Source organism: Catharus ustulatus, chromosome 16 (assembly GCF_009819885.2).
Source record: "Catharus ustulatus isolate bCatUst1 chromosome 16, bCatUst1.pri.v2, whole genome shotgun sequence".
Taxonomy (NCBI): domain Eukaryota; kingdom Metazoa; phylum Chordata; class Aves; order Passeriformes; family Turdidae; genus Catharus; species Catharus ustulatus.
In genome coordinates, this window is record NC_046236.1 from 1422435 (window position 1) to 1448877 (window position 26443).

At 48.0% G+C, this 26443-nt stretch overlaps 2 protein-coding genes across 3 annotated transcripts in view; both read right to left on the reverse strand.

Annotated features, from left to right (window-relative positions):
- Nucleotides 1-12947, reverse strand: part of SEC14L5 (SEC14 like lipid binding 5) — a 36682-nt gene extending 23735 nt beyond the window's left edge. Inside the window, exons 1-3 of one of the 2 annotated variants that reach the window (XM_033073687.2) lie at nucleotides 12873-12947; nucleotides 9097-9202; nucleotides 7153-7221 (exon numbers count right to left, since the gene is read on the reverse strand). In XM_033073687.2, coding sequence (XP_032929578.1) covers nucleotides 7153-7215 — 63 coding nt within the window. In that variant the 5' untranslated portion in view covers nucleotides 7216-7221; nucleotides 9097-9202; nucleotides 12873-12947. Of the gene's footprint in view, nucleotides 1-7152; nucleotides 7222-9096; nucleotides 9203-11401; nucleotides 11548-12872 lie in introns of those variants that run through there. The other variant, XM_033073688.2, reaches the window with a different exon arrangement.
- Nucleotides 12948-18924: 5977 nt separating this feature from the next.
- The window catches only part of LOC117004076 (syntaxin-binding protein 4-like), a 37472-nt gene continuing 29953 nt past the window's right edge, over nucleotides 18925-26443 (reverse strand). Inside the window, exons 14-22 of the mRNA XM_033074542.2 lie at nucleotides 25960-26087; nucleotides 25400-25492; nucleotides 24842-24907; nucleotides 24564-24752; nucleotides 23992-24108; nucleotides 22798-22847; nucleotides 21822-21952; nucleotides 20504-20561; nucleotides 18925-19748 (exon numbers count right to left, since the gene is read on the reverse strand). Of these exons, the coding sequence (XP_032930433.2) occupies nucleotides 19646-19748; nucleotides 20504-20561; nucleotides 21822-21952; nucleotides 22798-22847; nucleotides 23992-24108; nucleotides 24564-24752; nucleotides 24842-24907; nucleotides 25400-25492; nucleotides 25960-26087 (935 nt within the window). The 3' untranslated portion in view covers nucleotides 18925-19645. The remainder of the gene's footprint in view (nucleotides 19749-20503; nucleotides 20562-21821; nucleotides 21953-22797; nucleotides 22848-23991; nucleotides 24109-24563; nucleotides 24753-24841; nucleotides 24908-25399; nucleotides 25493-25959; nucleotides 26088-26443) is intronic.

Sequence of the window (26443 nt, forward strand, 5' to 3'; positions counted from 1 at the left end):
AGCTCCCTTCAGAGCTCAGCCATCCCTGCATCAGCCAGCACCCACCAGATAAACTTGAGACACAACCCATCCTTCAAGGAAATAACCTCCATGCTGCAGCTGGAGAAGGTGAGGAAACCATACAGACCCCTGGAATGAGGGAAAACCTTCTCACTGCACACATGGTGCCAGCACCATCCTGCCTGGAAAATAGAGTCTGAGCAGTGGCAAAGCAAAACTCTGAGACCTCTGTCATCCCCACAAAACACACCGAGTGTGAGATGCAAATGTTGCCAGCAGTTGTCCAGAGCTCCCAGAGAATAAGCAATTCTTCCATCAGGGCCTCCCAAAAAGCAGCTGTGACAAACAGCACTCACCAAACACTTTCTACTGGCTTGAGGGAACCATCCCACACCATGATCCCAGGAGAAATGTCAGCTCTTCCCCAGCTATTGCTCACTCTCAACCTGCTTCATGCCAAGGCAGGAGGGGGCAGGGCTCAGGCTGAGCACCCCAGGGCAGAGCCAGCCCATCTGACACACACAGCCTCACTCCCAGGCTCCTGGTGCCAATTGCTGCTCAGCAGGAATATGTGGGGATATTTTTAGTGTATCTTGACAGCAGAGTTTCAAGCCTTCAAGTCACACTGAAGCATCATGTCTTGAGTCAACACTAGATTATCTCTAAATGCATAAAATGTTAACCCAGTAGCTTCTGGCAGTCACAGCAAACTCACCTTCCAAAGATGGCAAAAAGCAGGGACAAGGGAAGCTGCCTTCTTTACAATACCTGGCACAGCCCACGGGTGTAGGCACACTATCCACATCCAAGGAGGAACTGTCAAGTTTTATATATCCAACAATCTCTAGATATCAATAAAAATCTGTAACATATACCTATGATCTATAACAATCAAGAATAAACAAAGCAAATCCTCTTTTGCACGGATTTCTGAACTACTGCTTAGGTTATTATCAAGACACTTCATGTCATGTGTGGCATGGGTTGACCACCAAAGAACATCTGTTGTTGAACCACTTTTCCCCTTGCACATTGATTCTCTCTCCATCTGCAGGGTCCTGCCATCCAGCAATACCATTTCAAGCAATACCTAAAAGCTGTGCCATTACCTGCATCACAGCAGCTGCAAAGGAGCTTCCAAGCACTGAACACACTGCAGAGCTCTTCCCTGTGTCACCTGCAGCCACCCAGGGACACAGAGGGCAGCAGGATTCTCTTCCCTGGCACTCCTGCAGCTGCTGCACTGAGAGCTCCACTCCAACCTCCCTGGCTGCTGCACACAGCCCTCCGTGCCTTCCCTGCTGCTTCTGAAGATTCCAGCTGCCAGGAACTGCTCTGCTTCCCTGCAGCAAGGGCTCTCCTGGCTCCAGAGCTCACACTTGAAAACAGAGGCTATGAGCCAGTATCAAATATTTTAGTTAAGATTCTACTTTTCTTTATTTAAAACCATAATAGTGACAACAACTTAGAGCTCCAGATGGGGCTATTCCAGCCTGTAATTGCAGCTCTGCATTCAGGAGCCCCCCAAAGTGTCCTCTGTGGTGCATCAGTGCCATGGCACTGTAGGTGACCTGCAAACAACGTGCAGCACTTAGGAAGCAAGACAGCAGCAGCCTTTGAAGCCTGGCTGGGCTGTGAGCACACACATCGAGCTGTCACTCTGAACAAACCCACAGAGCTGACGTGAGCCCTGCTAGACATCAGCCTTCTTGTGCATTGCACAGCTCTCACACCATTTGTCTGTTACCAGCAAACCCTGAGCTGTTTGGGTATTAAGCAGCAAAAGGGGGCTCAGAGATTCTGTTGCAGGAGCATCACTTCATCAGTCAGTGAAATATCAAACCGTTTTAGACACCACAGCACACCAGGATTTAAGCAGTTTCTTTATAAATTCAATCTGCTAAAGGCAATAGGAAGAAGTCATTAAATAAAGTTACTTAAAATCTAAAAACTTTAACACAATGCATGTTGATGCTGAAGAGGAAAATAAGTTTGGAAAACTGTATGGAAAGCAGTTCTGGCTGTCAGCACCTGACCCCCAGCATTCAGTTTTTCTTCTCCTGCAGCTAAGCCTGACAGCCAAAACAGCAAGCAGCCGTTTTCAATGAGCCTGCATCTACAAACCTCCTGACACTGGTGACACAGAACAATGTTGGGATGGCTGTGAAGGGTGATGCATTTTGATTATAGTTGTCCTGGGTGGTGACTCTTGCATGCAACCCTGAGCCAGATCCTCAGCTGTTGGAAAGGAGCAAAAGCTTTGCCAGTGTAGAGAAGGTTGATGACAAAGGGACAGCAGTGAGGACCACTGCCAAACGCAGTGACAATCATTGGGACTGCTCCTGAGGGTCAGGAACAAGAGAAAGACATCTCAGTTTGGATGTTTGTTTTCATGGGTATGACTCTATGTACAGGATGAGAGAGTAGATGATGGAGAAGGAATATTTCTGCTGCATACTTCATGAGAAGTAAGTTCTGACTTTAAATAAACTTGCAGCATTTGCAGCCTCAATTAAATTTGCCACTCAGCTCATTAGAACCTCTGACACTCAAACTGTACTGCACTGAAGCAGAACCATCCACTGTTAATTTCTTACTTTGTCTTAACTGTGAAATAAAAAAATCTGCGGATCAACTAAACGTAAAGAACATTGGAGACCTACAAATCTGGAGATGGACTTTGGATGACAGCATGGAGTGACAGGACAAAAGGAATGATTTCACCCTGCCACAGAGCAGGGGTAGATGGGAGGTTAGGAAGGAGGGGAGGGAGGGGAGGCCCTGGCACAGAATGCCCCTGGATCCCTGGCAGTGTCCAAGGCCAGGCTGGACAGGGCTTGGAGCAGCCTGGGACAGTGGAAGGTGTCCCTGGACACGGCAGGGGGTGGGATGGGATGGCTTTAAGGTCCCTTCAACCCAAACTGTTCTGTGATTCAAATAACACTGAATTGCCACAAAACCAGAAGAGTCAGAGAGCTGCTTGGAAGTGCAGCCAGGAGCTCAGATATTGCAGCTTTCACTTGCAGACCAGGCAGGGAGCTCATGAGCTGCCACAGGTCTATCAGAGAGATGCTGAACATGAGAAAACTGCCCCCCACCAAACAGGTACTCCCAGAGGAGCCACTCCCACCCAAATTCTGCAGGAGCAGAATTGCCCTGGCCTGATGAGCAGCACTCAGCCAGCACAGAAACACACACCAAGGCTCTCCATGTGTGTGTGCTGGGCTCCCAGCTGCACAGATATGTGTCAGCACATGCCGTGGGCAGCACCAAGAAACGAGGTCAAGCAGAAAGCAGCACTGACTCACATCAGGCACATGTGGGGCTCCAGAGCAGTTTTGTCTCAAGCACAAAATACAACTGCACAGGCAATGGGAGCTGATGCTCCTGCAAACCTCCCAATGTCCAGTCTTTGCTCTTTTTTCCCAAAACATAACTTATTCTCATATAGCAGTGCACAAAGATCCCTCTCTTGCAGCAGAAACCATAAACTGCTCTTAGTTAAGCTGAACATGAAGTGCACTGTGGCAAGAGGAGCAAATCATTGACAAGTGTTGTCAGATTTCTCATCTGAAATTATCCATCCCATACAGAAGACCCTGTAAGGTCTCTGGGGGGTTATTTCCAACCTGTGGCTTTAGGGACCTAATCCTAGAAATCCTCTAAAGCGTGTGAAAATGGCCAATGTCAGCTGTGAGCATGGAAGGCTGAGGCACTACTAAAAATACTAAGAACACAACTCCCTAGCACGTTCAAAGCTGAAACTCTCCAGCTACAGCTATCTCATCTAACCTAATAATTCATTGCAAATAACATTAAATATGTAATATCTCTCTCTCAGCTGTTTCCTGCATGTTGGACTCACTCACCCAAACACCAAATTCTCATCTCCAATACATCACAGAAGGCTCACAAATATTTGCACCACTCATATATGGCAGAGGTACCTCTCCTGGATTCTTCATTCACTATAACATTTCAAAAACATCTCTTTTAGCTTTCCAACTACAACAGAAAGAGAATGAAAAGTAAGTTTATACTTGGGAATTGTCTTAGTTGTAAGATAAAATTAGAGGACATGCAATGTCAAATCTGCTGATCTAATTGAAGGGAAGACAAGATGAGGCCCAGAGAGGCGTGGATAATCCATTGAACAGCTCCATGTAAAAGAGGACACAGACAAAAAAGATAAAATAGAAAGGAAAAATATGACAAGATAGCAAAGAATAACAGAAGTCAAGGCTCTTTTCAAGTATGAGGGATAAAGGTGCCAGACACTGAATATGTGTTTGAAGAACGTAATACTTTTGATCCACTAATGTGAATTCAAGTTAGGAACAAAGCAGGTGGAAACGACTACAGTGACCCTGGACAGGTGTGGAAAAACCACTTTTTGCTTAAATCTTGTTCAGAAGGAAGGACAAGAAAAAAGAAAAATTCAGAACTCCCAAATGACAAGAAAAGACTTGTTAAGCTGATTCCTTTTTACTTCCTCAGATGCACAGGACTGGCAAAGAGAGCAAGGAGGGGAATGTCCTTCCAAGGACTTGGATTACACTTCAAATCTGTCTGCAAATGCTCAACCCAAACTGTAGGAGCATTAGCAAAGGGCAGAGTGTAAATCCAGAGACAATTACCCTGACACACAAAGGTATCAGCAGAAAAAGCCCCAGCTCATCCCTGGAGCACAGCCCCAGGTACACACATAGCCTCTGCACAAGCCCAAGGACAAGAACTCCTGTGTGAGGAATTGTTTGCTAAATTTGGCTGGGACAACCCTAGTTCTCAAACTGTCCTATGTGAGCAAAGCACACCCACTGCTTTCTATAGCAGGGTCCAAACACTGGACCAAACTGCTGAGGGAAAAATGCTTTTCCCAGCTTACTTCTGTGTACTGGTCAGGCTGTGTTGTGAGGGATGACCCTCCCCAGTGAGGAATTAAGCACAAGTGTTTCAGGCTGAAGGGTGCCCAGAGATAAGTAAAACATGGGGGTGTCTTGGGGTCACCCCTGCTACCTTTGCTTTCCTACCACAGCCTGAGACCTCGGCACTCCAAAGGTTCCCACACAGAACTGGAGGGGAAAAGATGAAAGCAGCTGAATCTCAGTGCTCAGGAAGCTGCTGTCAGATTTATGGTGAAGGAGATTAACAGCAATGCCACGTGCTAAGGAGCAAAACAGCTTCACTGCACACCCACTCTTCCCTGCAAAACTTCCAGCAACTGACAGCTGGTACCTGACAGCTCTGTGAGATCTGTGAGATCCACGCTGCCCCCACACCAACAGGCAATAATGGTAACCAAGTCTGCATCCAAGCCCAGCCTGCAGGACCACCACAAGCTGAAACGCTGCTTTACAATAGCAGATCCTGCTGGGAATGCAGGGTTTTCACAGGACATTGGGGAGGGGGGAGGCTAAGGAGTCTCTATTCAGCTCCCTACTCCCCAGCACAGTCTGCTGGGTGACCCTGGAAAAGGAAAGTGCTCCTAAGAAAGAGGACTAACAACTTTGCTAAAATTTGCTGAACAACTAAAGGATGACATTTACAACCCCAGCCCTCAATTCTCAGGGAATTTTAAGTTCTGCTGAAAAACAGAAAGCAAATAAAACTAAACCACTTCGAAATTAAGCCCACTAGCCCGTGGCCTTTAGGCATGTGCTAACGAGCTTACAAAGGATTTGTCTCAAGGTAGCCCTCCTCAATTAGCAGCCAATCGACTGAGGAGCATCTGGTGGCAGCTTTATCCTGCTAATAGAAACAACAGGAACGTGGAGAGATGTGCATAGAGCAAAGGGTCGAAGGATCTTCATCACAGGTACTAGTGTCTTATTCTCACACGGGATGCACCGAGAGAGCAAAGAGCACCAGCAGGAAAGCTTCTCTCCACAAACATCAGCCCCAGACTGTCAAGGCAATTCTGTGGCACGTTACTGGTTTAGCTGTGAACAGACACGGCAAATCTGGGTAAGACTGTGAAAAAAAAGGGGTGGGTCTGGGAGGGAGCTCAACTGTCAGCAAAAGCAGTGTACATCTGATGATCAGAGAGCAAAGTGAACAGCAACCACTCTCCTGTTGCTACCTTTGGGGTCTCTTATTCACAATGAGGAACAAACTGATGCCCCCAGTTTGAACTGTTGAAATAAAAGACTGGAGGCTGTTTTGGATAAAACAAATCTTAAGGCATGTATTTCTCAGGAATCTTGAAGAGACCACATTGTCAAGAGGAACTTACTAGAGGCTCTCCCTTCCACTCCTGAGAATCACTTCAGCTGCCTGCAATGGCTGCAGCTTCCCATCTTCATTCTGGGCTCCCATCAACTAAAGGAACTGGGAATGGGCAATGGAGGAAGCAGCAGGCTAAAAGTGGCAAACACCAAGCCAGCTGACTGAAATTCCCAGTACAAAACAAAGCCTTGCAAGACTCCATAAGCAAGTTCTTAACTCTGACAATCCCCAAATACTGCCCTTGAAATGCAACAGCAAACCTTTGAGAATGGTATTTGAATCACACCTAATTGTGACAAAATCCAGAATATTACAGAGAAACTCGGCCTAAAGCAGCTCCCATGGTCAACATCAGCCTTCTGCATCCCCAGTGAATGAACTTCCACGACAGCCCTCCAGCCCCTTGTGGAAATCACAAGATTTGGAGAGAGATCTCCTGACAGTTCAATCACACAGTGGACGGGGAAGAACAATACAGAAGATTTTTTCCAAAGATTTCTAGCCTTTAACCAAATCAAAAAGCTCATTATTATTCAGAATCCAGTTCTAGATACATCCATAATACAGTGCTGACTGGGATCACATAGTTTTTGACAGATTTTGAACTGAGTGGCATTTAGTGACATAGCAAAGAAGGTGGCCACAAACTGAGCATGCCTAACAATGTCAAATTTTCTTTTCCTTCCTTGTCAAAGAATAATTGCAGAAGGTTGGATTTTCTTTTTTTTTTTTTTTTCCCTTCTAACAGCTAAGCTGCCATTCTTAATGCTGAGATACTGATCCTTATTTCTTTGGAATACTGACGGAGGGGAGTTGAGGCTCTGCTCCTGCTGTAGGACTGTCACAGACACCCAGCCAAACCTGCAGTCTCCCACCTCCCACTGGCCCTCAGCAGCAGGAGCAGGGAAAGTGCTGAGTGTTACTCACTGCCATGACGAGCTCAAAAGGGTATTTGTAGACTCGAACTGGGGACTGGTATTTCTGCACCATTTTTACCTGTAATAGAGAGAAATTGCAACATTTTAGGTCCCCCATGCCAAGCAGCACAACACATTCTAGATGATTTTTACAGACCTTACTAGAAGCTGTAACTCTTTCTTACAAATAGAGAGGAGATTTATTAGGTAGAATATCTTGCCTAGTAAGTGGCAGAGACAGAGGCAAGTCTTTGCAGACCCACTACAGTGCTGCATCCAGCGTCCTGTGCTGCTTCCCAGCTTTACTACAGTAAATTAAACTTGGAGCTCCGACAAAACTCACAATAATTAAAGCACAATACAGAGATGTAAAGCCACAATGAAGGGTGGAGAGTGTCTCTTCTCTGGAGAAGGAGCCTGTCTTAGGAGCCTTACACAGTCTACATGGCAATTCCTCCCCTACCCCTCTGCCCTATATTATATCTGTAATCATTGGGGCAAAATTGTTCTCACTGAAAGCTTCCACAGCTTCCCATACCTTGGTGTTTTAAATGCTTTTGTGTATAATGTAGGATTCAGTTGGTTCAGCTTACTGAAAGGAAGGAAAAAGAAGCAGCATGCTGAAAGAACATGCCTGATGCAAAGCTGGCAATCACATCCTACTGCCTGGATGCCCACTGTTACAGCTGAACTGAGGCAAGAACTGCAGGCAACGGGAACAATCCCGTCCTCAGCATTTCCCTGCTCCCATCCACCTCTCACTGTCCTCATCAGGATTCCTCCCTCAGACTCTCCTGCCTGGGTTTTAACACTCAAACATGCATCAGTAACCAGCATCTCAAGGGAAGTACACAAATTATTTTAAAAAGCATTATTAGGTTGCTTTCTGCATTTCCTTTAGAAATTCCTTTGTACTGCTCCTGCTGATACCACCCAGGAACATCAGGACACAAAAGGCTGGACGGCTGGAGGCACTGTGCTCATTCCACCCCACTCAAATTCCACCGCTGAGCAGACACAGCCCTCGGCAACATGACGCAGTGAAGCGCTGAACTCAACAGTCAGAGCACTCAGATAACTTATCCCTGACATTTTCAGCCCAAAACCGGAGGTGAAACATGAATAGGCAATAGATTCTCCCTCAAAAGCTGCTGCAAAATCCCATCACACTGTAAAACCTAAGCAAGGATGAGGGGAAAAGGACTTTAAAAGTTTGAAACCTGAAAATGGGGGATTTTTGGAGAAATAGGATCCAGTGATCAGACGGTTCCTCTGGAGAGGATCACATTAGCCAAGGAGCAAAGGTCAGGACTCGCTGGATCTCTGTCTCACTGGTGCTAAAAGCCAGTCCATACCAAACCAGTCAATGCAGAGAGAACTTCCCAGCAGAGCATCCAACCCAGAGTGCAGCGAGAGGAGCGGGACAAGCACAGCCCAGGAAGCCCAGGCTGCTATCAGATATCGGATACCTGAGCCAAGAGGCACAGGGCACCTTGGAACACGACCTGTAACATGATTAGGCTGGGCGGGACCCTCCCCGTGAGCGCAGAGAGAGCGGGAGAAGCCTCGTCATGCACATTTAGCTGGGGGGTTATTTAGCTTATGCTGACCTTACCTCCCACACCAGGATTTCCTGCACCTTTGCAGGAGAAGGTCAGAAACCTCCACAGCAGGAAGGCTCAAGACAGAGGAGTCTAGAATTGCCTAGAAACAGAGGCACGAGCCACAGAACAGTGGGATGGCACAAGCTGTAGCTCAGCAGCCTTAACTATGCTGTTTGACAGACCTGCTGCTCCCTGGCAGCTGCTGGACCCAACCACCACAGGTTTATTGCCTCTCTGCTTTTCCAGCTGAGAGAAGGCTGAAAGAAAGAGCCAGTGACTATTACACCCACAGGAAGCTGTGGAAAAAATGACAGCTGATATCTTTCACCTGCCCTAGAAAACCTTCATACCTCGGGAGAGTGCAGTGGCAGCAGATCTTCTACACCCTCTCCTCCAAACAGAGCTGTGAGACGGTCATTGTGCTTCCCAAAGCAACAGGGGCTCCTGCTAGAAGTCCTGGAAAAAAAGGAAAAAGCTATAGAAAAGTCGGTGAAAGGTTGCTGCTTGGCACCCTGGCTGAAGATGATGATTAGCACTGATTACCACTGATAAGGACAAAGAGTCTCAGGTGATACCGTTGGGTATCTGGGCCACATTAGCTCAACACGTGCGTGTTCCCAGGGCTTTGGCACCTAAGACAGATGTGCTTTTAAAGTCATCTCGTGTTCCACTCAAATTATAAACAGGTATGTTCAACCACCAGAAAGAAACTACCCAACCAGAGAGTATGTATGTACCTCAACGATCCTACAGTGGCCCAGGCTTCCTGCTCAGCTTCCTATTTGCTTCTGGCTAAAAAAAACATATGAGGGAAGGCACTCGGGGGAAGAGCAGTGACCCACTGAACTGCAGCATGACCACTTAGAAATCCCAGTTCACAAGAGGCATCTCTGGAGCATCCATGGGGAAACACCAGGAAAGAGGCTCAATTCCAGCTGGCCAAGCCTAGAGCAGTTGATAAAAACTCAGAGGCTGGAGTTGTTAATGCACCAAAGCAAAAAGCCTGGCTAGTACCAACTATTCTAATAATAACAACCCTAACCATCTCAAATAGATATTAAAATATTTCAATTCTTGCACACCTGAACACAGAGAACAGCAGCAGCCACCCCATTTCACAAAGCATCCTGTGGCACACTGTGCCAACAGCACTGAGCCCTGAGAGCCTCAGCTCCCTGGGCACCCCTCTTGCTCCAGCCCACACAGCAACTTTTCCCTGAAGCAAGCAGAGAGAGCTCATTACAAGTTCGAGATTCACATGCTGGGTGCTCCAGAGAAGGAGGTGGGAAGAGAAGGGATATGGACCCCTGATGGCACTTGCTGTAACTCTGGGAGCACTCCAGAGAAATGGATTCTGAAGAAGCAGTGGTGCACCCCCACTGTACAAAGCTCTCCCTGCACAGGAGCCAGGCCTGTGGGGGCTCCTGTGGGGAACACACATCACCACACATGGCAAAGGGACAGGCAGTGACATTAACTCTGTGCTTCCTTCTCATCTAGAACAGCCACTGTGCACCTGAGGGATTTTCCATATGCCTGACTTCTATTCTGCTATTAGTAGAGCAGCTTACTTGACAGAATACAGCCAGATGGTTGGAAATCAGAAACTGAGGGTACAGATAAATACACAGAAATCCCTGAATGGAACCCCCCAGCCCTGCTCCTCACCCAGGCACAGAACTCAATCAGCTCCTTCCCCACTACAGCTGCCTGTTGGATGTGGAACTAGCATCAAGTGACTTTATTAACTTCTCCCACCTGTGGTGGCTGCTTTTCATCTTGAAGAGAACTGAGCAGGCTTTTTTGTTTTGTTTTTGACAAAGAACTGCTGAAAATAGCAGGATTCTTGACTTCCTCAAATACCATTACACCACGTGAAAGCCAGCTGTGGCACCCAGCTAAGCTGATATTTCCAGTTAGAAAAGGGGGGCTCCACAGGGCTGCATTCTTTCCTCCTGCCTTCTAGAAAAAGGTGGAGAAGAAGGTGTGTGACATTTCCTCTGCCTGGGGCACCTTTCAGTTAGGGGAGATATTGTAATTGATGCTTTACACACAGAATAATAACAGTGCCAAGCTGTAGGATACTTATTAGAGCTTTTTCACCTAAGAACTTAAGAACAAGTCTTTTGAAGCTTGATATAAGGAAGCCTCAAGGCAGAAAGGTGCCAGAAAAAACCTTTACCATTTTTTAGAAGCAGACATCTGCTCAGGCAGGTGCCCCCCAAGAAACACCTCTGGAGTAGGTGAAGCAGCACGGACAGTGCAGGTCACTGTGCTGAGGTGGAGCCTGAGCACTACTCCTACACCTGGCAGAGGTACCTAGAGTCCTGGCTTGGATCAAAACCAAAGACAAGCAACACAAACACCCAAACAACAACATTTATACATTCCTGACCACACAATGGGAACAATCTTTTTGGCTGAGGGGATGAAGGAAGCGAAACAGTGTTCAGCACCCTCAGAGCTGTTTCTCATCCATGTGTGTATCATGACAAGTTTCATGTCCAATATTTCCACACATGCATCTCATAAAGTAATTTCCTCACCAAAGAATCATCATGGAACTTTCATGCACATCAATACATTAACTCCCAGATATTTGCCAGCCTGTAGCAGGACATAAGCATTCCTGAAGTAAAGCCCCTGACTGCTCACCTTACTACTCCACCAGAAGTCACTCCACATCCATTTATCCATCCACAGCGTAGGAAATAGTTCAATTCTCAAATACAATTTAAGAATAGGAGATACAGAATCCTGGAATAGTCTGGGTTGGAAGGCACCTTAAAGCCAATCCCGTTTCTCCCCCTGCAATGGACAAGGACACCTTCCACTGTCCCATGCTGCTCCAAGCCCCGTCCTACTTGGCCTTGAACATTTTCACGGATGGGGAAGCCACAGCTTCTCTGGGCACCCTGTGCAAGGGCCTCACCATCCTCACAGCCTTTGTCCCCAGTCCCTCTCCAGCTCTCCTGGAGCCCCTTTAGGCCCTGGAAAGGCTCTGAGGTGTCCCTGGAGCCTTCTCTTCTCCAGATGAGCAACCCCAGCTCTCCCAGCCTGGCTCCAGAGGAGAAGGGGCTCTGGAGCCACTTCAACAAGTCCACATTCTTCTTCTGCCAAGGACCCCATGCTTTAGTTTAACATGCAAATCAAGAGCAAACCCAGGCAGCAGCTCACTCAACAGTACAACAAAGCACCAGCAAACTGTTTCAGTCTGCCTTGAGTGAAGTTCGCAGCTGTATTTTCTTAGAACAGAGGCTGCCTGTCATCAGCCCCACCATCAACACAAGCATCTTCTCACTATCTACAGACCAATTTTACTGCTTGGAGGAGTTACGCTAAGTGACCCAGAGAATATACTTGGTCCACCTAGAAGCTGACTTGAAAACATGGCATCACAGAATGGTTTGGAAGAGACCTTAGAGCCAATCTCATTCTAGCCCATGCCATGGGCCAGTTCTAGCCCCACTACCCCAGGCTGCTCCCAACCCCATCCAGCCTGGCCTTGGACCCCTCCCGGGATGGGGCAGCCACAGCTTCTGTGGGCAATCTGTTAAATCCATCCATGCATTTAACAGCCATTGATCAGGGTCACCCTTTCAGTTTATAAATTCTTGAGGGCAAGTTTCAGGGTAGATTTGTTGAACCCCGACCACCCGGAGCCGCTCGGGCTGGTGCTGGGGTCCCACTCAGCCCACCTGGAGCGAACCCCGCCCGCCCCCAGGCACGGCACAAACCCGGCACCTTCAGAACCGCTGCATCGCTCCTTAGACCTGAAGGGATCCCCACCACCGCGAACCCACCGCCCGGGTCTTCACCGGCTCCCACAAGATTCAGACCAGAATTTCCCTCTCGGCTTCCCGTGGCTGAAAGAATAGCGGCTCCGGGGACTCCCACACGCACCCAGCGCGCCCGCTGTGCCGCCTCACCGCGGGCCCGGGCACGCGAGGCAGCAAAAGCCTCACGGCCCCCGGCCCCTCCCTCACACGGCGGCCCCGAGGGACCCCCGGAGAGAATCGCCCACCGCGGCCGCCTCCCGTATCCCACAGCCATATTCCCAATCCCATATCCCACATCCCCTATCTCCTATCCCTGCTCCCCTCCCGCCCGTCCCGCTCCCCCTCACCGCGGGCGCGGCTCAGCCCGGCCGGACCCATCCCGCTCTCGGCGGCTCCCGCGGCTGCGGCGGCCCCACCCCTCAGGCGGCCCCGCCCCGCGCGGCCCCGCCCCCGCAGGGCGCTGTCCATTGTGCTGCGGGGGGGCGCAGCCAGGCCCCGCCCCCCGCACGTGCGCCCCCCTCCCCCGCCGCCATCTCCCTGAGGGGCGGGTGGGCCGTGAGGGGGAGATTGCTGCCCGATATCCCACCTAAGGCTGCCCCCTGCCACTGGGAAGCCATTGCCCCTTGTCCCTCTTGTCCACTCCTTGTCCCTCTCCAGCTCTCCTGGAGCCCTTCTAGGCATTGGAAGGGACTCTCCGCGCAGCCTTCTGCAGGGCTCTGAGGCTGTCCCCACAGCAGAGCTGCTCCAGCCCTCTGATCATCTTGCTGCCTCCTCTGGACTCGCTCCAGCAGCTCCATGACCTTTCTGTGCTGAGAACTTCAGACCCGGGCACGTCTCCAGGTGGGGTCTCGTGTGAGCAGAAAGGGAGAATAACGAGGGGGGTGTGTGGAGATGAGCTGACCCCATCCTACAGTGGTCACAGCAAAACCCTGCCGGAGCTCCAGGCGTGCTTGGACAGCGCTCTCAGGGATGCATATGGTGGCTTTGCTGGACCTGATGATCCTGATGGAACCCTGTCAGGATATTCCATGTTTCTGTGATTCTCCCCAAACTGGCGCCTGCCTTCGGGGAGGAGGAGCCTTCTCGGGTCGGGGATGCAGGAGGCAGAGCCCCAGCTCCAAACAATCGAATCCTGCTTATCCCGGGGTGGATCAGCTCTTCATCAGCCTAGGGACCCCCTCACCTCAGCCCTGTATCACTGCACTATATTAACTGATTTATTATGTGACTTACTACACATCTGTGAACCACACCTTGAGCAAATATTCCCCAAACTACTTCTGCTGAGGTACAAGGGGATCACCCAAATGACACTGAGAAGGACACTGGAGGCATGCTCATCTCAGCTTCCCCCTCTCCCACCAGCTCTGAACATCTGTGCAGTATTTGGTGAATCCTGGGGGATTTTGCAGCTCAGGGTGAGTGGCCCCAGTTTGTCAGACCATGTGCTGGGGAGCTGTCACCATCCAGTGACAGTCCTTGGGGCTGTGGCTCTGTGGAGGAAATGATGCCGACACTGCCTGACTTTGGGGTGTCAAAGAGGGACTGAGCAGCTGGTTCTGGGGCAGGAGGGATGTGTGGCACCAAGAGTGGTGGAGGAGAGGGATGTGGGAGACCAACTGGGGAATGTTTTGCACCTTCAGCACCTCCTTTCAGGTTCTTTGCTGCTGCTATTGAAGTAACATCACATTTACGCTGCTTTGTCTTTTCCTACCTCCTTATCACTTCCAGCTGTGGAGTGTCCCCTTATCTGGGCAGGCATTTCAGGAAGCTGCAGTGCTATTTCTGATCAGCAATATTTTCTGAAATGTTCTGCTATCTCAGACTGAGGAGACCAGCCTGACATTGCTCAAAAACAACCCACCCCAGACCATCAAATGTCAGAGCTCCTAAGGCTGCAGCCTGCAGAGTCAGAGCACTTTTCCAGAAGAACTTTACAGCACAACTTGGCATCAAAACCACAAAGTTACTCAAGGCCTGCAATGTCTACTTTATAAATATATATTCAGAATAAAACCAAAATGTATTTATTTATAAATAAATATTCTGAATTTCCCATCACAATGCAACTTTCTTTTACAAAGAAGTTGTATTTCTTTCCTGTTGTTCCTCATTTACTGCTAAATTTCCTCAGAGAAAACAGAAGAAAAAATAAAGCACTATTTCCATCTTCTTGCTACAGAATTTATACCAGCCTATAACTGTTTTGTGCCCTAATTGTAGTAGTTTCCCTCTTGTTCAGGTCAGAAAAACTGGATGAGATTTTGGCGAGTCCCAACACATCCTTTATTCTGCTGTGCAGCCTTGACTATAATTTTCATTTTCCAACACTTGTTTTCTGCTGCTGCCAGAAGGTCACCTTGGCATTTTCCAGTGTCAGTGGGCTGCCTTTTCCCCTGACACAGGGCCAACTCTCCAGGGCATTCCCAAGGGCCCTGACTGTCCTTCTGCCTACCAGGACTGGCTGTTTGCCTCAAGGGGTGGTACTGAACCCTTTTGCAGTTTTTTCTCATGAGAGATCCTCAGAAAGAAGTTCTCACCTCTCAGCAGTCCAGCCCAGGAACTCCTGCAGTTAGAAAGGAGAACGTTTTCCAGGAAGGACATCTGGTCTGGAGATATCACTCAGCCTCCACGTCCCCCATTACAGGGACATTTCACTTCAAATTCTGCTTCTGTCTCAACTTCTATGCCTCATCTGGTGGCATAAATTAAAAAAAAAAGCAACTCAACAACAATTCAAGTGCATTGGCACATCACATACAGGAAAAAGCTTGTAGGGGTTGTTCATGGTATTGTTATTCCTATTTACCTTATTATGAAAGCAGCTGAAAGAAGTTGCAAAGGAGGTTTGTGGCAAAGCTGCAGTCAGTGAGGCCAGAAAATTCAGTGGTTTGTCATGGAGGTGCTGGGGTAGACGTGGCCCTGAGCAGGGGAAGGATCCCCCTGGATTGCTGAGAGAAAGGGAAGGCAGAGGGACACCTTTGTGCAGTGTCACACTGAGGAGGTGCTGTCCAGCCCTTTGCCACACATGTTCAAAACAAATCAGCAGTAAAGTTCACTTGCCTTTCAGAGCCCCATTTAAAGCAGTGTGAAGGTGTATTCCACTCTGGAGGTGTATTCCACTCTCTAAACATAGGCTTCAGTCCAGATGTCACTGAGTGGAGCTGAGAGAAGAGGCTCCACACACAGCCTCCAGCGCTGGGATAGACACACCTGCCTACTCCACTGCACCATGCTGGGCTGGAGCTCACCTCTGCTACCTCCACACCTCTCTAAAGACACCTTCCAAGCACTTCAGCTCACTCTGTTTCACCAGAGCTAAGCAAAAGCTGGATCTGCTGTTCTGAGAGCCAGGAAACGTTGAAATACTGAGGCTTTCTTCACTGAAAATAGACCAGCAGTACTCAACCCCACAGCACTTGCAGACCCTCTTGTGCCAGCAGGTTGCCCCTACATCCTGTGGATCCCTAGGGCTTTGCCTTCCGCATCCACTGTCAGTCCTGTTTGTTTTTTGGTGTAGAACTGAGGTGAAATGTGCTGCCCAAGGTCACACAATGAGATGGCAGGGATGAAACTGGAGAGCAGCAGACTGAGATTGGGTTCCTTTCCCCGTGGGACTGCAGATGAGCAGTGTGCTAATGGCTCTGCTACATTCACCTGCCAAGATAATGCCGAGGTGGCTCCCTGCCCCACCTTCCCTGCTTCTGCAGCTTTTAAAATAGATTCTCCAATCTTGGTTTGGTTTGTTCTGTGAGGCGGAGGGGTCTCCCACCCTCTGATCCACCAGCAACTAAGAACTGAATTTCTGCTTCACATGAGAGAAATACAAAATAAACGCATCAGTTATATTTAACCCCCAAAGCTTCCAGCTCAACAGCTGATCCCGCTAACGCTCTTTAAATGCATTTTTTTAGTTTATCACCTGGAGTGTGTTGACAAGCTCTGTTTATGGGGGGGGGTCTCTCTGCATTCTGGCTCGTAAAATATTTGCCATATTCCAGCTGATCATAGAATCATGGAAACACAGAATGGTTTGGGTTGGAAGGGACCTTAAAGTTCATCTCATCCCAACCCCTGCCATGGGCAGGAGCACCTTCCACTATCCCAGGCTGTGTCAAGCCCCATCCAACCTGGCCTGGGACAATGCCAGGGATCCAGGGGCAGCCACAGCTTCTCTGTGCCAGGGTCTCATCACCCTCACAGGAAAGTTTTTCCTGCTATCCAATCTAAACCTACTCTCTGTCAGTGTAAAGAATTCTCCTCTGTCCTGTTACTACATGCTTTTGTAAAACGCCCCCCTTCATTGTTCATACGGGATCCCTTCAGGATCTGGAAGGCTGCTCAGGAAGATCTAGTATTGTTCAGGTCTCATTTTTATCACAAATGCTTCTTCTCATTTCTGTGCAGTCATTCTGGGACCCTCCAAGGCAGATTCTCTGAGACAAACGCAGCACATTGCAACAGCAGCACATCTCCTTAACTTACAAGCAAGCCAAAAGTATTGCAAATTAATCCAGAATTCAGCTCTCTTGTGGAGTGTTAGACAATCTCAGTGTGAATGAAGAACATCCTATTTAAATAACTCCTCTATCTGTGCTGTTTGTTCCTTTATGCATTTCCCCTCTTGCCTCTCGGTGGTTCTGTGAGGAGGTGTCACCCCGTGCCTTGCTGAGTTCTGCTGATTCCCCTTGCCTGGGAGTAAAGGCTGGAGCAGGTTTGTTATTCTGGGTCACCAAAACCAGCATCACCTGCAGGAGCACAGCTCTGTCAGAGCTTTGTTCTGAGCACTGCTCTACAGAGCTGGTGTTAGGAACAACGGGGTTAACAGGGACAGGGAGGTCTGCTGGGCTCAGAGCAAAGGCAAAAGGAATATGGTAAATTCAAAGGAAATATTGGAAACCAGCTGAGAAACATGAAAGCTTTGGGAAGCATGCAATGCTTGATCCTTGTTTGATGTGAGGCTCTCCAGTGGCTGATGGGAACATGGAAGATTTCCTTTCCAGAGGGGCTGCCAGTAAGCTGAGAGTGCTTGGGGCTGTTTAAGAGGTTAAGAACTTCACAGCTCTTTTGGAAACAACAGCTCAGGAGGTCCCAAATACAGCAGCCTTCGGGCAGCATCCCCTTGTTTCCACCCCTTGCCAGGTGCCAGCACCAACTGCACAATGCTGATCTTGTCCGATCCCTCACCCACTGTGATGCTTTAATACAAAATATTCTCTCTTGGGACTTTTAAAACAGAGATCTATGGAATAATACAGACTGTGGAAGCAGCATCAAGGATTTCTTTCAGACCATGTAACTGGTCCCTGCTGGGACTGCTCTGTGCCTTTCCAGCACTCAAGGAGGTGGAGTTCAATAACTGTATTTTGAGAAAAGTATTCCATGATTGTCGAGGTGGTATTGAAACTTGTGCGGATTTCCTCAACAGATTGTTGATTTTCTAGCTGATGAAGTGCAGCCTAAACAAGAGTGTTTTCCCCATGACTTTCCCCTTCCGTCCCAAGTGTGGGGTTGGCATTGGGTATATGAAATAACACAGCACAGCCCAAGACCTGCTCTTTACCAAAATCTTGTTTGTGCTGTTCCCTGACAGGTGTGACAAGCAGTGCCTGGAGACATCTCCCTAGGGTGCCACCTCCAGCCAAATGCTTTTGGAGAGACCCTGCCAGGAGCAGATTGGCATCTGCTGGTTAACCCCAGGGGAACTGGAGGTGTTTTTCCAGAGCCAGGGTACACCAGACTGGTGAGACTGGATTTTGCTGTGTGTACCTCTTACCTCTCTGTGTAACACAGGAGATGATAACAAAGCTCTGGGGCCAAACCCACAGGTAACACCAGGATTTATCATTCCGTCACAGCAGAGAGCATTGGAGAATGAGCTATTAAACACATGGTATCCCAAGGTGAATATTTTCTCCTTCCTGGGAATATTCCTTGTAAGTAGTCCAAAGGATTATGTCTCCTTTTAAAAGAAGTCCTTTAATTTACATTCTGAGGTTTGCACTCCTAAGATTTAATTTACCCCAAGGTATGAAATTAAGCTTACCCAAAATTTCAGACTGGTTATTTATGCAATGTATTCCACCACACAGTTGCTGGTTTAGCAGTGCAGTGATACCTCGAGTGCAGGAGATACTGGTGGTGAGGGTCATTATTTTTCCTAAGCCTTTAATTTAGACAATAAAGAATCCACATGCTTTGAACCCCCACAAAGGAGATTTGAAGTAATCTTAACAAATTATTTGTAAAAGCCAGATGTACCCCATTTTCCTGCAACTTCTCAATGCATCTCCCCAGGAGCTGCCAAAATAAGAGGGAGGAAGAATGGTCTCAGGCTGTGTCTTTGTCTGTGAGATGCTGAACGCAGCAGCTGCAATCAGAACCCAGAGAGCAAACTCCTTGTGAGGAGTGTTTCCATTTTATTTTCCAGACCTCTGCCCATGTCAGATCATTGCTGGCTCAGTCTTGCATCATGTGGATATCATTTCCCAGTGACACCAGGGACCTTTGCTGAGCTATGTTCACTATGTGTGTCCTGCCCTGCGTTCCAGGCAGGACTCGGTGTCCAGGCTGGGGCTGGAGCTCCCCGCTGGCTGCCCTACAGTGGCCAACAACTGCCTGAGGTGCTGCTTCCCACTTCAAGCACTGCAGCTGGGATAAACTATACAAAAAGAATAAAAAGAGAAGCACCTATCCCAAGACAGCTAGGACACTACAGATTAAGCTGCTTTGATTACAGTCACTAAATAGACTTTGGTTTTTCATCTGAAATACCAAAAGGGATCTGTTGGAGACCCCTGAATCCCTCGGGTACATTCATGCTACCCAGAATACAAGCTCTAAAAGGCTGCCACTGAAATCCAGGCCTCTGTAGCCTCTTGAGAATATTTTTCCTATAAAGCTGCAAAACCGTGAGCAAAAAGCCTTGTATGATAACTTGGAGGTAGACACGCAGGGGAGGTTGCTGAAAAAGTCTTGGATAGTGAGGAAGAATTAGTCTTGTGTCAGAAAGCTTGTTCTCAGACTGCTTGGCCTGGAAGCTGAGGTGCCTGGGGGTGTCTTTCCCATCTCCCATGGGATGGATGGCCGTGGTTCAGAGCACCACCAAACCATGGGATATTTATGTCGGCTTCTTAGGCAGTTCCGTTGGGCTTGGTGGCTGTGGTTGGTCACTCTTGGTCTGGCCTGCAGGAGGGGGCCACGTGGTCTTCTGATGAAGGTGGCTGAAAAGGAGAAATATGCCTTAGGTAGTTTGGGAGAAGGACATGGAGGTTAATGTGAAGACAATACTCATTATTTAGGAAAGAAGAGGAAGCCACAGAGCTTGCCTGGTCAGACTGTGCAGGCGGCCTGTTTTGTCTGAAAATGCTTTTCATAACCTTGAAATGATCCTTTGCAAATGGGTACTTGGTACCTAAACAAAAAACTGTGCTGGCAGATCTTCAGGTTGAGTTAAGCTAAGAAAGCATTAGGAGATATTTAGGTCTCAAAGTGCCCTTTCAGATAACTTTAGGAAATGGCTCTGTTAAATATAAGAAGTTTCAGGGAAATTTAACAATTTAAGGTCCAAACAAAGCCATGCTATCCTGCTCCTTGTCTGCAGCTTCACAGCATCTTGATATCACAGCATAAAGGATTAACATATTCAGTGGTGCTTTTTCCCTTACACAGAGCACACTGTAAAAATGCCAGCTAGACAAGCCACAGAACCACAAATTCCCATCTGGCCTGAAGAAAATCCAGCATTTTATAAAGCAAAAGAGAAATCCAGGAATTCACACCCTGCAGGGCGGGAAATCTCTTTCTGTCTAGGAATTTCACAGTATTTCTCTGTCATGGCCATCTGGAGGCCTCTCCTAGACTGTCTGATCAAAAGTTGTCAAGCAACAGTTTCGGTTAAAAACCTCCAACAAAACAAACAGGAATTTTTAGTATCTGTGTTGTCCAAATTACAGACCACAGCAGTCTTGACACCTACTCCTTGTAATTTGGGATTCCTTCAGCAGGCAGGCACTGGTTCCTGTCCCATGGCAGAGCTGCAGATGGAAGCACAGAGCCAAGTGTTAGTGGAGAGAGCATGGCCAATGCTGCTGCATTATGATAATGCACATTTCAATGGGACGGGAGCTCAGAAAATGCTGACAGTGCTCATAAAGCAGAGGTGCTCCTGAAAGGCTGCAATTATTCCCTTTGTGTCTTGTGCTTTGAGACAAAGCCAGTGCTGGCCCATGGGCACGCTGAGCTGGTGAATAGCATCAAAGAGCAAGGACTGGGCACCTGTTTGGGGCTGTACACTCACCTGGGCATGACACTGAGGAGGTCAGACACTCATTTGGTGTGGCAAGAGACAAGCAGGGTCAAATAATTGCCACCAAAGAATGTTTATGGCTCATGGACCAGCTCAGAGTCCCAGACTGGGAAAGTTAATCCAGACTCCCATAGAGGTGGATGCCTGTTCCCTGATTTTCCCACAGATGTGAGGAAAAGGGAGCATGGCTGGTTTTTACTCCAAGGAAATGGGGAGGTGACTGTTCCCTTCAGCTCAGCATTGCTGGATTTGTACCCGGATGGTGTAAGGAAAGTTTGAATCCTGGTTTTAAAACTGTTGGGAAACTGGACAAGGTCCAGCAAGGGGAGCCCCAGGCCTGCAGGGAGAGGGTGGGGAGGGCTGAGGGAGCTGGGCTTGTTTAGCCTGCTAAAGAGGAGGCTGAGAGGCAACTCCACAGCCCCACTGCTATGTCAGGGGCAATTAAAGGATGCTGGAACCGAGCTGTTCTTGGCAGTGCAGCCAGTGTAACTGGGGGCAGTATGCACAGGCTGCCCCTGGGGGAGCTCGGGCTGGGTGCTGGGAAGATTTTTATCACAGAGCAGGGAACACCAACAGGAAGGCTGTGGATCTCCACCCTGGCTGCCTAAACCCACTGCTGCAGGTCCCCTCCACTGGGCTGGCCCTACCTGGAGCAGAAGATCTGATCTCCAGCATCCCTTTCAACCAGCATTTCAGTGATTCTGTGAAACCATCTTCCTGACTGTTAAGATTTTTGCCCTGGATAAACACCTTTCCTCTGGCCCTGGGCACAAGTCTTTGATTCCATACCCTGCCAGTCTGCATTGCAGATTCAAAGATGAGTCACATGGATATAGGGAGGGCAATTACATCTCAGTGAGCATGAGAAAATCAGGGAGGCTCAACTGGTATGGAAAAATCTGAAAGGTGCTGGAAGCTGTCGATAACACTGACAGAGATCCCTGAGACTCGCTGGGATTCAGCTTTCTCCGGTTAATTGAATGCTTACCATCCTTGTTGGAGAGGATTGGTGCTAACAGTTCTTTAGCTTCTGATAGCAAAAGGTCAACAAGATCTGAAGATGGAAGAGATGTGTCTGAGACTGCGTCTGTTTTTTCCTCTTCTGTTTCGTGGTTGACGCTTATAAATATGGAAAGTGCCATCAATACTTCTGTCAGAGAATGGTCATTGACAATCCTGGCCAGCCTCTCAGGAAGGATGTGCAACATAAATTCTGTGTGTTTGGGGGTTGCATCTCCATCCCTCTGCATTCGAGTGTCTGTTAGACACACTTGCATTGCTTTGTTACAGACAAATAGCAAAGCATTCTTCAGAATCTGTCAAAAGCATTTCCCCCGCATTATATTAGAAATAACCAACTTATAAACTTAAAAACTGACTCCATTCCTCTTAAAAAACCTGGCTTTTGAAGCCAGTCATCATCGATGGGACAGTGACTTTTCAATGATTTAATGAGTTAAAAACACACGAGTTGTGATACATTTATGCCCAAGTGGTAGGAGATAGGCTCAGGTTGGAGGGGAGTCCAGAAGCCTGAACTCTATTTCTGCAGCCATTCATGCAGCTGAGCTCTTGAGAGCTCCTTGCTTACACTCTGTCTACTCTAACTGCTGATAAAAAAGGATGTGGTCCTGGAGCCATCCTGGTTTATGTTTGGAGAAGCAGGTGCTGCTGCTGCTGCTGCTGCTCTGAAATAACCTTCTTAGGGTCTCTGCTGACAAGAGCGATTTAACCTGAGCAGAGTTTCAGCTACTCCTCCCAAAAAAAGCCTGAACAGAGGCCAAAATACCCCAGCACCAACCCACCAGCAGCCTCCACATCATCCTTCTCCCATGGTTTCACTTCCAAAGTGAAAGTATGTTTAGAAACTCTGGGTAGGTTACGTGTGAAGCACCTTCCCCTGAGAAAGGTCAGAAAAGGACATTTCATGTTGCTGTTCACCATTCCCAGAAGCCATCTCCTACCTTTTCTCATCTGGTAAATGACTGTGTGTGCTCAGGACCTTGTAAATGTTCTGTCATGCAACAACAACAGGGAAAAAAAAAAAAAAGGTTTCAAACTTGTAGGAATGAATAATTCCTGAGAACAAACCCCATGGGTTTTTCCTGATGATCAGATTTAATATGACAGTAATCAGCTTCTGCTTATTCATTGCCCTTGAAGCGAATATCTCAAGGCCTTTTGCAGCTCAGGCAGCATTCATGAATCTACAGACACATCTGAATTCTGCATTTTAATACCACTGCTACAATATATGAAATGCAGCACAAAAATCCTCTTCCAAGGAATAATTTTGCAGGCTGCATTTCAGTGATCATTGCTGCCAGCAACCCCTGGCTCCCAGGCTGGACCTGCACGTGGAAGCTCTCATTACCATGCACTTCTCCAACACCACTGAGGGGTGGAGGAAAAAGGAAGATATTTTGCTCCAGTGCTCAAAATCCTGTGATGGTTGACCCTGGGATCAAGTAAGATATATTTCCAAAGTCTGACCCCAAACTGCACAGGCTCTAGCACACAGTGCTGAAGCTCTGGAGGCATTTAATTCATCCTTCTCTGGAGCAGAGGACACAGCATCTACATTTCCTTTTGCTCCACTGTTTCTGCTTGATTTCAAGAGTTCTTGGGACAGCTGCCAGTAGCCATAGCAGATACACTGAACACTGATGATTCCCATGCTGACCAGTTTATTAATTACACATACTGGTGTTCCCGGTGTAGGGAATGAAGTGGAAGAACTGCCAATTGAAAGACTAAACTGTGAGATTTTGCAGGAAATCTTGGCGGGGGGGAGCACTGGAAGAGCAAAGCCACTCTCCAGGTTCCTATTTATAGAGAAGCAACCCTCAGCTATAGCAAGAGAAGGTGAGCACAGGTGATTTTGACAGCAGAGCTCCTGGAGCAGCCTCAGCACAGGGAGGCAGGAAGAGCAGAGCCACCAGCAAAACCTGCACCACAGAGTTTGCATCTCCCAGAGATATGAGGAGAGCTGAGTTCATTCCTTGCTTCCTCCTAACCAACAGACAGGGACTTTTTCAGGTGAGACAGCAAAAATAAAAAACCCTCTTGCTTATGGAGCAGGAAGTTGATTGACTTGCAAAACCACCCTGAAGGGAAGATGTTTGCTGAAGTGGTGATGCTGCAGTTCCACACCTCACCTGCACAAACAGGAGCAGTTTCCTATTGCAGATCTCCAGGCGCTTCCGTGAGACTTCGGATTTTCGTAGCTGCCCATCAGCCAGGGACAGCTGCCTCTTCAGCTCCAGGATGTCCTCCTGAGGCAGGGACACAGAAGGAACAGAAAGCTGCTGGTGATGCTCCAGCCTTGGCTTTTGGAAAGAACAGTTTGTGACATTTGCTACAAGCAAAAGCAGTGTGCTTTGGGAAGGGACAGTGGAAGTTATGCAAATTATTACACAGATCTAGAGACTGTGTTGGCCTTGTGATCCCACACAGCAAATGATCTATGTGCTATTTCATTTTCTCCTTGTAAATAGAAGGAGGGGCCCTTAGTTGTGGCTGCCTGTGGATCCCTGTAAGTGTCCAAGGCCAGGGTGGATAGGGCTTGGAACAGCCTGGGGTAGTGGAAGGTGTCCCCACCCATGCAGGTTTTGGAATGAGATGAGCTTTAAGGTCCCTTTTGGCCCAAATCATCCCATGACTCTGTGAACTCTCAGCAGAAGAGTCTGAAGGGTCGTGGGCTTTTCCCCAGACGGAGGGGTTGCGTTACCTCTATTTCAGAGACGTGCTTTGCTTTTTTCCCCGCCAGCTGCATCTTCAGTTCTGCAATCTCAGCCTCCAGCAGGTGGATCACTTCCTCATAGTCCTGCTCAGCACTGTGAGCCTGTCTCTGCACCACCTCAGCCATCTGCAGTTTGCTCTGCAGGGTGCGGTTCTCCGACAGGAACCCCAGTGCCTTCTGCAAGCACCCAGACCTGATGAGCACACCCTGTCCCCCTCAGCCCACCCCAAACCCACCCCAAGCACCCCAGAAATCTCCTCACTAACTTGGTTCAGCCTCTGAAGCTCATCCTCCATCGACTTCTTGCTGCTCTCCACTTCTCTCAGGAGAGACTGTGGGAAACATTTTCACCAGATTAGAAGCAACAAATGACAGGACATTTTCTAGAATGCCCCGACCCACCAGAACATTATTTTACAGAAGTTCTGTGCACTTTGCCACACACAGGGAGAGCTTTTAGGGCTGTGACCTGCAGAATGCCACCTGGACACAGCCAAGGTGCTGACAGCCAGGTGAGGGTGAGAGGACAGGTGCTGCTTCTGTTAATCACACACTGGAATCCTTAATGAGACCTGCTTTTTAAATACATTAACTCCCTGCCGAGAAGGGACTGCATGCTTTGAGTACAAATAAATTTTCCTTTGAGGTCGAGAGCGAGAAAGAGGCAATTAAGGAGAGTGGAGGGTGAGAGGCTCCTGTGTGATGAGGAATGCGCAGAATGCAAACTGGTGACTTCTCTAGAGGGACAGGCCACCCCATTACCCCCATGGAGAGCTCCAGCAGAACACCCCAGCCAAGAAATCTGCTCTGAGGGGAGGCTCCACCTTCAGCCTGCGGACTTCGTGCCGCAGATCTCTCATCTCCAGCTGCAGCTGCTCCAGGTCCTCATTGCCATTGCAGTTGAGAGAGTCAAAGGTCTGCAAGGAGAGGGACAGACTCATCACACATTGAATCCAAATCACCTCAAAAAGAAGTCAGCATTTTTATGCAATAGATCAAAAGGCACATTCAGTAATTCAGCTCCAGGATGGTTCATTTTGCCCCACAGAATTTCACTCTTTGATCCCCATCATTGCTGAAATAGCTGAGCTAGAGTGAATTTTCACTTTGTGACCCAAATGAAATTACTTAGAATTGATTAATTATGGCTTTTCCCCCTTCTGCATAACTGCCAGCCTGCTTCCTCATGCTATCCCATAGATACTGTTATTTCTTTATTAAAAATGAGAAGTTTGAGGTCTTTTATAGAATTTCCTATTAAAAAAGTATTAATTAATGCTTCTGCCTTGTCTTTCTAACCCTAAAACAACCAGCAAATGATACTTTAGCTTTTCCCATCTCAGAATTCCATGGATTTCATGTAGAAGAGTTTGGGCTGACTGACCTGAGAGTGAAAAGCTGATGTATCCAGCAAATTGGCCACTTCGTGCTGAGTGAAGAGCATGGAGCTGGAATCCAGACCAGCCTCATCCAGCTCCTCCTGCATCACATCCCTGAGTGCTTGGAGAACATCTGTGAGAAACAAGCAGTTTTTACCAGGCTAAAAGAGAAAATTGCTTTGTGTTAGGAGAAAATGCCGCTAATTTTGGGGCCATCCACTGGTGCTGAGCAGGGTTCAGAGATGCCAGACAGGTTTCTCTAATAATCCTGGGTTCATCAGCAATCCCATCAAGCTTGAATGAGTTGTTCACAGGCTTTATCAGACTCCTGTTTCTTACCCAACTGAAAAAACCTACATTTTTAAACCTCAGAAAACCCAGGTATTTTCACATGGGAGTTTTCATGACTGTGGTTCTGAAAGTATTAAAATTTTAAGCTAAACCCACATTTCCCTGACAAAAGGCACCTGCTACCATTTCTCATGTTGC